The sequence below is a fragment of the Oncorhynchus masou genome, chromosome 11 (genome assembly GCF_036934945.1).
Source record: "Oncorhynchus masou masou isolate Uvic2021 chromosome 11, UVic_Omas_1.1, whole genome shotgun sequence".
NCBI lineage: Eukaryota > Metazoa > Chordata > Actinopteri > Salmoniformes > Salmonidae > Oncorhynchus > Oncorhynchus masou.
In genome coordinates, this window is record NC_088222.1 from 29,382,031 (window position 1) to 29,396,938 (window position 14,908).

Sequence of the window (14,908 nt, forward strand, 5' to 3'; positions counted from 1 at the left end):
TTGGGTGATAAAAAGACAAGCATTCCAGAAATTCCTTTCCTCGTTGACTCAACATCACGTAGCCTTTTTCTTTAGATGGCGATGAATTAAAGTTGATACGACCAGTTTGTGCCCAAACTGTTATCTCTGTCTGACTGAAAAACGGACTCTCTCTCTCTCTTTCTCTCTCCAGGAGGAATGCGGATGGCATTCACAGCCACCATGAGTCCCAAAAGCCACTGCTTCGGCCCCTTCACCAGTAACGTGCCGATTCCCTACACCGAGATCTCCCTCAACCACGGAAACTGCTAAAACCCTGCCCTGGGTATGCATACACACCAACCTTAAACCCACTACACATGTTCCACAGACAATACACTCAATAATAGTCCTATCCTGGACATGCAGTCATCCATTTCATTAACTCTCTTCCTCTCACTCCAAGTGTGTGCGGCGGACCAGAGGCTGAACCACAAGCTGCGGCTGATGAGGAACGGGGAGATGGTGGTGTCCACGTGGGAGGATAACGGGGAGGACTCGGAAGACAGACCGCCCTGGTCCTGCTGGACAGAGGCAGCCAGACGTACGTGGAGCTACTCTCTGGAAGACAGATGTGTGGAGGCGGAAACCCATAGACAGACATATTGTACATCCAATGAGACATACAACTGTACTGAACAGTTAAAAGCACATGAAAATTGTAGTCAACTCTGATCATTCTCCTTAAAAAAGCAATCCATGTATTTTTTTTAATAAAAAAGGTTCTCACTGAAGCAGAATCCGACTATTAATATTGTTTAGTTTCACAGTCATCACCAAAGCGATTGCTGTGTTTTTAGGCTAAAAGGTTGTGGTGATTTATTATGATATACTGTGTAAAATGTTCATCATTAAACTGAATCATTAACTTGCAGAAACCCTATTTTACCACCAGCTCAGAAGAACTGTGTGTGTGAAAGGACTGTTCACTATCTTATGTGTGTCTAAGGTTTACAAGTTCAGTAGCCCAAGGTCTGGTGGCTAAAGAGATATCCTTGTTGCTAGGGGTAACGAGTCCAGTCTGGTGCCCTTGGATGGAGAACAACTGACAATAAAGACACAACACAACCTGGCACCTATAAACAGAATAGCTTAGGGACTAATATGACACTGATACAACATTACCCAATACCTTTCATTGCAACAACCTTTGTGGTCAGACAGTTACTTCATTCTAATGCTGACTCCTCTCAGTGATGTCATCTGTGATGTCAATGTTTTACCTCGATGGCCTCTCAAGCTATGGCATGCCCCGCTTTTGCTGTCAATGTAATGATGTCATGTACCATTAGCATGGGTGTGTTTATATGCGAGGGGGTGTATGTTCTTTAGAGCCAAGAGGAAAATGTAAAAAACAAAAAAGGATGAGGAATTTAACTGAACACCCAACAAAGCAAAACAAATCAGCATTACTTGCACTTTGGCTGACTTACTTGCATTCTAGTTCCTCTCATTCACTCATGCCCTCACATACTTATCTTACTGTACTTATCTCATGGAACAAAAGTCATTTCATGGCTCCCAGACATTTTATTTGAATGTTTGTAAAACAAACAACGTAATAAATAACAAAAAACAGACAATTAATATAGAGGCAATAAATTCAACTTCCCTATAGCAGTGCCTCCTTCCTTATCCTCTCTAATTACTGAAAGCATCTCCCTCCCCCTGGTCCCCTTAAACCATCATACTCTCTACTTTCGCCCTCCCTCTCTCCCCGCCCACGCACTGGTTGAATCAACGTTCTTTTCACGTAATTTCAGTGAAATTACATTGAACCAACATGGAATAGACGTTGAATTGACGTCTGTGCCCAGTGGGTCCCTCCTTATGTTCTCTAGACAAAGTGGTAGAGGAAGATATTTGGAGAATTCCTATAGCTGACCAAACCAAGCCCTTTGGCAGTGGTTCCTCATTCTCTCTGTCCTGCTCCCAAATAAGGAGGTACACTTACAGGGGGATAAAGAGAGAAAGAAAAAAAGGGTGTGTCATAGAATGAAATAAGAAGACTAGAAACTCTAGAAAAATGGAGAGGAAAAAAGGCCATATCCTTTTAAGGCTGTGGTTTCCTCCCTCCCCTTCTTTCCTTTCCTCTCCTCTCCTCCCCTCTCTCTCTCACTTGCTTTTTCTCTTGTGGTGAAGTCATTTCAGAGAGCGTGTTTGTTCTTTTTAAGCTGGCACTCCCTGAGAGCAGACTCTGTACTCTGTTGTAAAGGGGAAGAGAGGAACTCTTTCACACCAGCTCACAGAAACACAGGTCCGAAGCCACCTGAACTCATCTCAACAACTACAGCTGCTCCCAGCTAAACACTGTAAGTACATACCTGGCTACTTCTTAACACCTCTGTCGGAGTGCACTTTGTTACTATCAGGCTCTACCTGTTATTCATACGGTTGAATTTCCAGTGCCAAGTTTTTCAAAAGTTATCTATCTGGAATTCGACTATCGGTTAGGATGAAACGTATAGGAATATAATTAATATAATGGCCAATCATTGACTTGAATGGGGACTCTCCTTCTATTTATTTCTATTTTATTCCTATCCAATAATCGATCCGAATAGATACTTTCTGAAGAACTGTGCCCTGGTGTGCCTGGAAGGTTGCTACTGACAGTGTTCTATTGTTTAGAAAAGTATCTTTTAGGTTAACATGGATGAGAGTGAGGGCGAAAAGGGTGTAGACAAATTGACATGGGGGATAACCTGACCTATTTTATATTCAGTCTCTTAATTACACACACAAACACACACACACTAAACACACACACACACCTGCCATCTCACACTCAGTCACTGCATGGCATGTAACTAATTTATTAATTTTATAAAATGTTAAGAAGCCTCAATGAATGACGCTGTGGCTTTTAGGTTTTCCTAAAAGTCTCTCTGTAAGGCTCCGTTCTCTCTTCACTCTGCCCAGAGAGGCTCTATCAGATGGATCCTGTTCACTATCAGATCCTGCTTCTTATCAAGTCCTGCTCTCAGCGATCTCTCACACAAAAACTGGCTACACCCCTGTTTAAAACTGCTAGCTCCATGCAAGACAAATTCATTAAGTAATATAGGGGTACTTTCTTTCATCATGATGTATGTGCTGTGTATTTGAGATGGAGCTAGAGGTATCTCAACGTGCGGTCAGAGAGTGTTTTGTAATGCATGGTGCCTCCTCATTCCCTGTCTATCCTCTGGTATCAGTCTTCAGTGCAGCTGTGGTGTCAAACTGTGTAGATGTGAGGGATTATGTGAACTATGCTGGTATGTCCAGGGGTCATTATAACAGCGGATGTTTCAGTGGACGCCCTGATAACTGTGACGTCACATTTACATGGACCATTTGCTTTCGGAACACTGCATGATGGATATTTTGTGAAGTATCCCCAGTAGCTATCACACGCTGTTTCACATCTCTGTAATAATGTAATCTGTAACAGTAGAAAATTAGTTATGTATTAGTGAGGGCACAGAGCACATAATGGGTAATAGGAAGTCAAGATGGCTTTACAGGCTGATTAAGGGAGATCTGGTCTGGGCCTGTAGCAGCAGGCCTGATCCTCAGAAGAGCAACTGTCGGGAGCCAACAGGTCTATCCTGCCCCACTCCTTCCCCTCCATGCACATCAAGCAGGTTCACTCCTATACATATCAGGGGTTTTGGATTGACAATAATTTGTCATGTGAAAACATACGGATGTGCTAGCTAAGAAACTGAGATTAAAGTAGGCTTATTTTATAGAAATAGATAATGCCTCTTCCTAAACAGCAGGAAGCAGATTGTACAGTCAACTTTCCTACCAGTTCTTGACTATAGTGACATCATTTATCGGAATGCAGCAGCCACTACTCTTAAACCTTTGATACCGTCTACCAAAGCGCCCTTTGCTATATCACAGGGGACAGTATTAATACGCATCACTGCCTCCTGTATCAAACAGCTGGCTGGTCCTCGTTGATGTCCCGTAGATCCCTTCACTACTCCATTTTTGTTTACAAAGCTCTACTACACAAGCTTCCGACCTTCCTCACTTCACTGTTGAAATACAAAAATATGACATACCAAACTGCCTCTAGGGTTAACTGCCTTTTGGGCAGTTTAGGACTTTAATGTTGATTGAAATTTAAGGAGAATTGCAACTGTTCGGATTGAATAAAAATAATTGTATTTGTGGTATTTGAAGCTAAAGTATTGATTCTGTAAGTTGCAGTTTATTTTATTTGTATTCCTCAGCGCACCATTGTAAATGAGACCCTGGTCTCAGTGGGTTCCCCTGAATAAATACAAGCTTAATAAAACATTTAAATACAATAGTAGACTATGCTTATCCCCCCTCCTCTCCTTCCTCTGTTCCATTCCTGGGAAAAAGGGCAGTAAACAGATCTATAAACTCTCAATCACACATGATGTATTCAGGTTCTGTGACGCAGCACACAGACAGGTTTAACCTAAGTTTTTTCACAGTTTATCGAGCCTGTTAGACACTTGATATAAGGCTAGAGTGAGGTTGGGAAAGGTTAGTGTAATATATGTAGTGATCTTATGGCCCCTGTCCCTTGCTGACCCATAACAGTCCTCATATACCCAATCATGTGCCTCCATGTTCAGATAAGGCCTGATCCAGCCAGTGATGTGCTCTGTACTGGGGGGGATTCTCTCTGGGCATGCTAACACAGTGCTTGGAGGCAGATCCTCAGATTATAAAACAGCCCTTCAGATTGGTTAGAGCAAAATCTGGTATTTATGATGGTATTTACAAGGGGTGTTGTTACAAACTGTTTCTGGTTGTGACATAGAGGAGAGTGGGGTAAGTTGAGCCATTTCTTTACATTCAGCATCACTCCTTCAAGGGAAATATAGTATTTTTTTCTAACCAAGATATCTACATATATTTCAGGATGTTGTGTAGCCCTGGAAATAATGAGAATTCATGTAAACATTTTGAAAACATAGTTTGTCCCCAAAAAACTGGTCACTTGGCACAACTTACACCGGTATGGGGTAAGTTGAACCGCAGGACAGGGTAAGTTATGCCGCTTACAAATTTCTGTACTGAATGAAATATTATCGCTACCTTTTTAAAACCATGTATATCTGTATTTCCCAAAGACAATTCAACTCAATCCCAATCGCTTTTTTGTCTGTTTATCATTTTAAGCATATTTTTAACACAGGCTTAACACCTAACAAACACTTTGTACTTTTTAAAACACTTTTCAAATAGGCTAAATCAAATCAAATCAAATGAATTTATATAGCCCTTCGTACATCAGCTGATATCTCAAAGTGCTGTACAGAAACCCAGCCTAAAACCCCAAACAGCAAGCAATGCAGGTGTAGAAGCACGGTGGCTAGGAAAAACTCCCTAGAAAGGACAAAACCTAGGAAGAAACCTAGAGAGGAGCCAGGCTATGAGGGGTGGCCAGTCCTCTTCTGGCTGTGCCGGGTGGAGATTGTAACAGAACATGGCCAAGATGTTCAAATGTTCATAAATGACCAGCATAGTCAAATAATAATAATCACAGTAATTGTCGAGGGTGCAACAGGTCAGGACCTCAGGAGTAAATGTCAGTTGGATTTTCATAGCCGATCATTCAGAGTATCTTTACCGCTCCTGCTGTCTCTAGAGAGTTGAAAGCAGCAGGTCTGGGACAGGTAGCACTCCCGGTGAACAGGTCAGGATTCCATAGCCACAGGCAGAACAGTTGAAACTGGAGCAGCAGCATGGCCAGGTGGACTGGGGACAGCAAGGAGTCATCATGCCAGGTAGTCCTGAGGCATGGTCCTAGGGCTCAGGTCCTCCGAGAGAGAGAAAGAAAGAGAGAAAGTGAAAATTAGGGAGAGCATACTTAAATTCACACAGGACACCGGATAAGACAGGAGAAGTACTCCAGATATAACAAACTGACCCTAGCCACCCGACACATAAACTACTGCAGCATAAATACTGGAGGCTGAGACAGGAGGCGTCAGGAGACACTGTGGCCCCATCCGATGATACCCCCGGACAGGGCCAAACAGGACGGATATAACCCCACCCACTTTGCCAAAGCACAGCCCCCACACCACTAGAGGGATATATTCAACCACCAACTTACCATCCTGAGACAAGGCCGTGTATAGCCCACAAAGATCTCCGCCACAGCACAAGCCAAGAGGGGGCGCCAACCCAGACAGGAAGATCACATCAGTGACTCAACCCACTCAAGTGACACCGGTAAGCCAGGGTAGCCTAGTGGTTAGCGTGTTGGACTAGTAACTGTAAGGTTGCAAGTTCATATCCCCGAGCTGACAAGGTACAAATCTGTTGTTCTGCCCCTGAACAGGCAGTTAACCCACTGTTCCTAGGCCGTCATTGAAAATAAGAATTTGTTCTTAACTGACTTGCCTAGTTAAAATTTTAAAAAAATACTCAGCCCCTGTAATAGGGTTAGAGGCAGAGAATCCCAGTGGAACCGGCCAGGCAGAAACAGCATGGGTGGTTCGTCGGTCCAGAGACTTTACGTTCACCTGCACACTCCTGAGCCAGACTACACTCAATCATATGACCCACTGAAGAGATTTGTCTTCAGTAAAGACTTAAAGGTTGAGACTGAGTCTGCGTCTCTCACATGGGTAGGCAGACAATTCCATAACAATTTAGCTCTATAGGAGAAAACCCTGCCTCCAGCTGTTTGCTGAGAAATTCTAGGGACAATTAGGAGGCCTGCGTCTTGTGACCGTAGCGTACGTCTACATTTACATTTAAGTCATTTGGCAGACGCTCTTATCCAGAGCGACTTAGGTATGTACGGCAGGACCAAATCAGAGAGATAGGTAGGAGCAAGCCCATGTAATGCTTTGTAGCAAGCCCATGTAATGCTTTGTAGGTTAGCAGTAACACCTTGAAATCAGCCCTTGCCTTAACAGGAAGCCAGTGTAGGGAGGCTAGCACTGGAGTAATATGATCACAATTTTTGGTTCTAGTCAGGATTCTAGCAGCCGTATTTAGCACTAACTGAAGTTTATTTATTGCTTTATCCGGGTAGCTGGAAAGTAGAGCATTGCAGTAGTTTAACCTAGAAGTAACAAATATACATTTTTCTGCTTTATTTTCGGACAAAAAGTTTCTGATTTTTGCAATGTTACGTAGATGGAAAAAAGCTGTCCTTGAAACAGTCTTGATATGTTCGTCAAAAGAGAGATCAGGGTCCAGAGTAACGCCGAGGTCCTTCAGTTTTATTTGAGACGACTGTACAACCATTAAGATTTATTGTCAGATTCAACAGAAGATCTCTTTATTTCTTGGGACCTAGAACAAGCATCTCTGTTTTGTCCGAGTTTAAAAGTAGAAAGTTTGCCGCCATCCACTTCCTTATGTCTGAAACACAGACTTCTAGAGAGGGCAATTTTGGGGCTTCACCATGTTTCATTGAAATGTACAGCTGTGTGTCATCCACATAGCAGTGAAAGTTAACATTATGTTTTTGAATGACATCCCCAAGAGGTAAAATATATAGTGAAAACAATAGTGGTCCTAAAATTGAACCTTGAGGAACACCGAAATTTATAGTTGATTTGTCAGAGGACAAACCATTCACAGAGACAAACTGATATCTTTCCGACAGTTAAGATCTAAACCAGGCGAGAACTTGTCCATGTAGACCAATTTGGGTTTCCAATCTCTCCAAAAGAATGTGGTGAACGATGGTATCAAAAGCAGCACTAAGGTCTAGGAGCACGAGGACAGATGCAGAGCCTCGGTCTGATGCCATTAAAAGGTTAAAAGGCTAGGCCCTGTTGTTATCTCATATCACAGCGATAATGCCTTGCATTGCACATGGGAAGAAAACACTTTCACATTTTGCCATTGGCTCAACCATTGCTCAACTTACCCCACTGCCATTGTCTCAACTTATCCCAAGGCAAACATTTTTACTATATTAACCCATACAGCTATAAGGATGCACATTCATTCTAGGTTTAGTACCTAATATTGAAGCTTATAGAGACCCTAACTGATATATTGAACAATCTTAAAATGATCTACTTTGGTTTAGATACAAGCATCATGAAACCTTTTAGCATAATAAATTCATTTGACTTGAAAATCAGTTTTTTTGGACCTAACTTGCTTTTTCCATGTGGTTTCTTAGTTCACAGACTCCATGAAATGATGACCTCTTCCTAAATATTTGGTCAAATTATTAATTTTGTTTGATTTCCTAGAAACACGGGTGGCTCAACTTACCTCTTTGGCTCAACTTACCCCACTATCCCCTACAATAACTTGGCTGGCAGATAGAGAACAACAGGTCCCTCCGCCACATTCCATATAACATATGTAGTAAGAACCGTAGTCTGCTCTGCTGTGGGTGAGGAAAGATACTGACATGGAACTATGATGTATTACAGTAGCTCTAATAGCTCTGATCTATGAGTCATTAACTACTGGATGACAGTTGATGTATTAGGTTTAGGAAGTAAAGTTTTCTCTGTGTTAGAGCTGAACAACATAAACAAGTGCTAACAACTGACACAAACATAGCAGTGCACGCAACCATGCATATTGAGAAACATTGACAAAAACCCTCTGAGAAAGAATTGAAATACGTGTTGCCGGGCCAAAACTGAATTATAACACAATGGATCGCAAAAATACTATGCAAGCATGGCAAATCTGAATCTCCATCTTGGATACTATTCTAGACACAATCTGTGTGTGTGTGTGTGCGTGTGTGTGTGTGTGTGTGTGTGTGTGTGCCGCACGCGCAAGTTTGGGCAGTAACTGATTACATGTAATCTGATTTTTTTCTTCTTTTTTAAAAATGTAATCAGTTACTTGACGTTACCAGCAAAATTATTGTAATCCGACACGAGACTTTTGAAAAACTCGATCATTATTACTTCTTGGATTACTTCTCGATTCAGAAAGGATGTTTGTGAAAAAAATACATTGAGACCTTTCTATTTTCTCAATGACATTCAATGGCTTTTTTTCTTTTTATGTTTACCTTTATTTAACTAGACAAGTCAGTTAAGAACAAATTCTTATTTACAGTGACGGCCTACCAAAAGACAAAAGGCCTCCTGAGGGGACGGGGGGCTGGGATTAAAAATAAATACAATGTAAATATAGGACAAAACACACATCACAATAAGAGAGACAACACTACATAAAGAGAGACCTAAGACAACAACATAGCAAGGCAGCAACATATGACAACACAGCATGGTAGCAACATAACAACAACATGGTAGCACACAACATGGAAGCGGCACAAAACAGTGTACAAACATTATTGGGCACAGACAACAGCACAAAGTGCAAGAAGGTAGAGGCAACAATACATCACACAAAGCAGCCACAACCGTCAGTAAGAGTGTCCCTGATTGAGTCTTTGAATGAAGAGATGGAGATAAAACTGTCCAGTTTGAGTGTTTTTTGCAGCTCGTTCCAGTCGCTAGCTGCAGTGAACTGAAAAGTGGAGCGGCCCAGGGATATGTGTACTTTAAGGGGCCTTTAACAGAATGTAAAAGTTGTATGTGGAGAATGAGGGCTGCAGTAGATATCTCAGAGAGGGGGGAGTGAGGCCTAAGAGGGTTTTATAAATAAGCATCAACCAGTGGGTCTTTGCGACGAGTGTACAGAGATGACCAGTTTACAAAGGAGTATAGAGTGCAGTGATGTGTCCTATAAGGAGCATTGGTGGCAAATCTGATGGCTGAATGGTAAAGAACATCTAGCCGCTCGAGAGCACCCTTACCTGCCAATCTATAAATGATGTCTCCATAATCTAGCATGGGTAGGATGGTCATCTGAATCTGGGTTAGTTTTGCAGCTGGGATGAAAGAGGAGCGATTACGATAGAGAAAACCAAGTCGAGATTTAACTTTAGCCTGCAGCTTTGATATGTGCTGAGAGAAGGACAGTGCACCGTATAGCCATACTCCCAAGTACTTGTATGAGGTGACTACCTCAAGCTCTAACCCCTCAGAGGTAGTAATCACACCTGTGGGATGAAGGACATTCTTCTTACCAAACCACATTACCTTTGTTTTGGAGGTGTTCAGAACAAGGTTAAGGGTAGAGAAAGCTTGTTGGACACTAAGAAAGCTTTGTTGTAGAGCATTTAACACAAAATCTGAGGAGGGACCAGCTGAGTATAAGAGTGTATCATCTGCATATAAATGGATGAGCGAGCTTCCTACTGCCTGAGCTATGTTGTTGATGTAAATTGAGAAGAGCGTGGGGATTGATCCTTGGGGTACTCCCTTGGTGACAGGCAGTGGCTGAGACAGCAGTTTTCTGACTTTATACACTGCACTCTTTGAGAGAGGTAGTTAGAAAACCAGCCCAAACACCTCTTAGAGACACCAATACTCCTTAGCTGACCCACATGCTTTGTTTAATGCCAGTGGCAGGTCATTGGTCAAAATAGAAAAGAGTAGAAGGCCTAGAGAGCTGCCCGGAGGTACACCACACTGTTTGACATTAGTAAAGCTTCCATTAAAGAAAACCCTCTAAGTTCTATCAGATTACCATATCGTGGATTCAGAGCTGAGGTTGAAAAACCACAACATGTTTTTTTCAACAACCGGTTATGGTCAATAATATCAAAGGCTGCACTAAAATCTAACAGTACAGCTCCCACAATCTTATTATCATTTTTTTCAACCAATCATCAGTCATTTGTGTCAGTGCGGTACATGTTGAGTGGCTTCTGAGCAATGTCCTGTTAGGGGGAAATATTCACTATGCCAGACTTTGACTCATACAGTAAGATCATAAGGTAATTTTGGATGTATACATTTGTCCCAACAATCTCATCTAGCTAGCATAATTCCCTGTACATTTACTTACATTGCATATTATACATTGGGCCATATGGTTTTCCACTTGCAGGGGACTTTGATGGGCTCTAATACACAGAAGAGTGTGAGCAGGTCTGTGAAAGTTTACTCTAACAGCTACCTCAGTGAGAAAGGAAGGACGTGACAGAGAGCCAGCTGGGAGGACTATGCCAAACAGGATGTAGACAGCAGAGTGTGGCTGTGGAGGAGGATAGGAAGCAGCTAGAAGTCAATGAGAGCAGCAGGCTCACAGAGAGATGACATCAACCTTTGACCCCCAGCTCTGAGAGGTTCTGTGATAGTTATGGTTCAAGATCGCAGCACAGGTGTTGAGACTTTTTGATTATACTGTGCAAGAATTGGGTCTAAATCTGAAGTCTCCATCTGGTGGTCCATTTGCATGCTTTGATCTACATGTGCCCCTGTGGCAGTGGTGGAAAAAATACTCAATTGTCATGCTTGAGCAAAAGTAAAGATAATAGTAAATGATAGAAAATGACTCAAGTAAAAGTGAATGTCACCCAGTAAAATACTACTTGAGTAAAAGTCTAAAAGTATTTGGTTTTAAATATACACAAGTACAAAAGTAAAAGTATAAATAATTTCAGATTTCTCATATTATGCAAACCAAACAGTTTAACGGATAGCCAGGGGCACACTCCAACACTCAGACATAATTTACAAACAAAGCATTTGTGTTTAGTGAGTCCGCCAGATCAGAGCCAGTAGCAATGACCAGTGATGTTCTCTTGATCAGTGTGTGAATTGAACCATTTTCCTATCAAAATGTAACGAGTACTTTTGGGTGTCAGGGAAAATGTATGGAGTAAAAAGTACATGTTTTATTTATTTAACCATTATTTAACTAGGCAAGTCAGTTAAGAAAAAAATATTTTTTTACAATGACGGCCTACCCCAGGCCAAACCCTATCCCAGACATGTAGTGAAGGAAAGGTTGGCAAAAATATAAATAGTAAAGTAAAGTACAGATACCGCAAAAAACGACTTAAGTAGTACTTAAAGTATTTCTATTTAAGTACTTTACACCACTGCCCCCTGGCATAGTATTATTCAAGTTGGGAGGCATTTATGCTCTCTGTTATAAATTCTGAACCCGAACTCAAGATCAGATCAGAGTTCAGATCTATATCATAGGACTGCAGTCACATTTGCGGACCTACTGTACTTGTGTTGACGCATTGCCAGTTTGGAGGGCTTGGACAGGCCAGGGACATGAATGTGAGCACTGTTACATCTATTAAGTGGGTCTGTTGAGCCAAGACAAAACGAGAAAGAGTTCAGCTGCCACATATAGACAATCTTTCACAGTATTGATGGAATTTTCTATGTGAGGAAGAGGTTCCACACCTACAGACATTCTGGTTCATCATATTAACTCAAAGTATAGATTTTTTTGTGTTTTGTGTATTTATTAATTCAATATGACTGGCCTCACACTCCAGTATAGCAGGTGGCGGTGAATTCACCTTAAAAGTTGGATGTGATCCACCTAACCCAATTACAAAGAAGAAAAGATCAGAATTGAGCTGCCTGAGTAAACACCGCCCAACGGTTCTAAGTTTACTTATACATCATCTCAAACCTTTACAGTAAATTGTGTTTATGTGGGGTGTATTCATTGAGTCAATTATGTTGCAAAACGTTTCTTAAACAGAAGCAAATTGATCTAAACTGGGCGGGACCTACCTGAATTTGTCCATTAGAAACTCTTGGACTAATGATCACACCCGTGTTTAATTGTTTCTCTTAGCCAAACTCTAATTATGTGGCTAATTGACAGCTGATTTTTAACCCTGGTAATTAGGTCGCCTGCCATTTTAAATAGGTGTGCCAAAATATTTGTCAGTAGGATGTATTTTAACCTAGGTGAGCCACAGTTTTAAGCTGCCAATGTAGTTATGGATAAAATAAATATGATGAATTTGAATTGTTTTTAATATTTGTTTTTAAAGCCTTAAGCCAGCTCATTCACTGTTTTCTATACTTTGGTTAGCTTCTATGTAACTTAATTGTATAGATGGTCAATACAATATGCAACAGAACAAACCAATGTTTGCTTGCCTTATCTGAAATGATATCACTCTCCCTGTAGGAACAGCAATGGCAAACAAAGGTCCCTCCTATGGTCTGAGCCGTGAGGTACAGAGTAAAATCGATAAAAAGTATGACCAGGATCTGGAAGAGAGGTTGACTGAGTGGATCATTGCCCAGTGTGGCGCTGGAGTGGGCCAACCTGAGGCAGGCAAGACCGGCTGGCAGAACTGGCTCAAGGACGGATGTGTGAGTGCCTGTGTGACTGGGAGACAAAATCTAAGACCGTCTTGCACAGGTAGTACATTTCTCACACCTCTCGCTCTCTTCAGGTGCTGTGTGAACTGATCAACAGCTTGTCCAGTGGGAACAAGCCCATCAGGAAGATCCAGAGCTCAGGCATGGCCTTCAAACAAATGGAGCAAATCTCACAATTCCTCAATGCGGCTGAGAAGTATGGTATCACCAAGACTGACATGTTCCAGACAGTTGACCTCTGGGAGGGTACGTCCAGCCAGCTGAGATCAGCTGTGCACACACACACATTACATGTCATGCACATCACTTCTCAGCTCAACTAGCATGCTATACAGATGGATATGTTTTAAAATGTTATTGTTGCTTAGTCACCCTGTCTAGTCATGAATGCTACATTCATTGTTCTGCTATACAGTAGCTGAACTTATTAAACATATCTGATGTGCAGTGATGTGTATTAATTGTCTGTAGGGAAAGACCTGGCTGCTGTCCAGAGGACCCTGATGACCCTGGGAAGTCTGGCTGTCACCAGGGACGATGGGACTTACCGCGGCGACCCCAACTGGTTCCATAAGTAAGTTGGCGCCTCTGTCCTTTTCTCTGTAGAAACAGTACTGTCATTACAGAGCTCGTAGTTCTCTGCATACTCCCACTTAGGTAAAGGGTGACATTTGATTAAAATGATGGACATGACTTTGTCTGTGCAGGAAGTCAGTGGAGAACAAACGCGAGTTCTCAGAGGACCAGCTGAATGAGGGAAGGAGTGTCATCGGCCTGCAGATGGGCACCAACAAGGGGGCATCTCAGGCTGGCATGACTGGATACGGGCGACCTAGGCAGATCCTGAACAATCCCTAAAACATGACAACGCTCAGTCACCCTACATCTGAGTACGCTCCCTTTCTCACTTAAGACTGAAACGCTATGGCTTAACTTGAACAAACAGGAGCGACCTGAACTTCCAAGACCGAACTGGACCAAAGAACTCCTACTCACTGCACAGATGCACACAATCATAACGAAACATGGTGACCAAAGTCTGTACAATCATGTTTTGTTAAAAAAATTGAACAATGGACACGGTGACATAGCAATGGGAAATGGTCCATTTAGATACTGCTTAAACTGCACTCTGTTTGGTAATACGTTGGGTTAAGATGTTGCTAGAATATGCTGCGATAATGGGAAAGATGCAGTAAGATGTCCTTTCCAGAGCTCAGTATTTTTGTATATTATATATTGATTATGAAATAAAGTTCAGTTTAATTTTAATTTCTTCTGCGTTTAATGTCTTATTGATATTGAGTGCCAGTATAAGGTTAGTTTAACAGGCAGGGACAGAACAAGAAACCTCCCGAGGGATCCAGTGGAGGTGTGACTCCTCTCGCCTGCCAACGGTTTGTTCAGCTTGAGTGCCCACTGAACTGCTCAATATGAGGTTAGGCAGTAACTGGCTGGGGGGGACAATAGCTATGAAGAGACTTCTAGGGTGAGATGTAGGAGTGTGATAGTGCTCTCACCACTGGGGTACAGTGTCTGGAATCAGAACATTACCTGAGAAGGCCTGCTCACACCAGGGAGAGGTATCACTTTTCATTCTGCGATGGCATACAGACAGTAACTCAAGTGAGGGGAATGGTCACCTACTCTGACCAGCTAAACAAGTGAGTCATCAACTCTGACATGGCTGGAGACCCACAAACAGTAACTGGATCAACTTGCAGCTAAAAATGGGGGAGCTGTCTGACTAAACT

The 14,908-nt window shown here is 42.1% G+C and overlaps 1 protein-coding gene across 1 annotated transcript; it reads left to right on the plus strand.

The window, feature by feature from the left end:
* Nucleotides 1-2,129: 2,129 nt before the first annotated feature.
* On the plus strand, nt 2,130-14,426 carry LOC135548460 (transgelin-2-like). Its single transcript, XM_064978079.1, has 5 exons — nt 2,130-2,330; nt 12,958-13,145; nt 13,229-13,400; nt 13,626-13,728; nt 13,862-14,426. The coding sequence occupies exons 2-5, from the start codon at nt 12,966-12,968 to the stop codon at nt 14,010-14,012; spliced, it is 606 nt and encodes a 201-aa protein (XP_064834151.1). The 5' UTR covers nt 2,130-2,330; nt 12,958-12,965; the 3' UTR covers nt 14,013-14,426.
* The last annotated feature ends 482 nt before the right edge of the window (nt 14,427-14,908 follow it).

Excerpts from the sequence above, each read along its gene's own strand:
- LOC135548460 (XM_064978079.1), top strand. The coding sequence starts at position 12,966 with ATGGCAAACAAAGGTCCCTCCTATGGTCTGAGCCGTGAGGTACAGAGT. Across the intron at positions 13,401-13,625 it reads GACAGTTGACCTCTGGGAGG|GGAAAGACCTGGCTGCTGTC; the intron begins GTACGTCCAGCC and ends AATTGTCTGTAG. Across the intron at positions 13,729-13,861 it reads GACCCCAACTGGTTCCATAA|GAAGTCAGTGGAGAACAAAC; the intron begins GTAAGTTGGCGC and ends TTGTCTGTGCAG.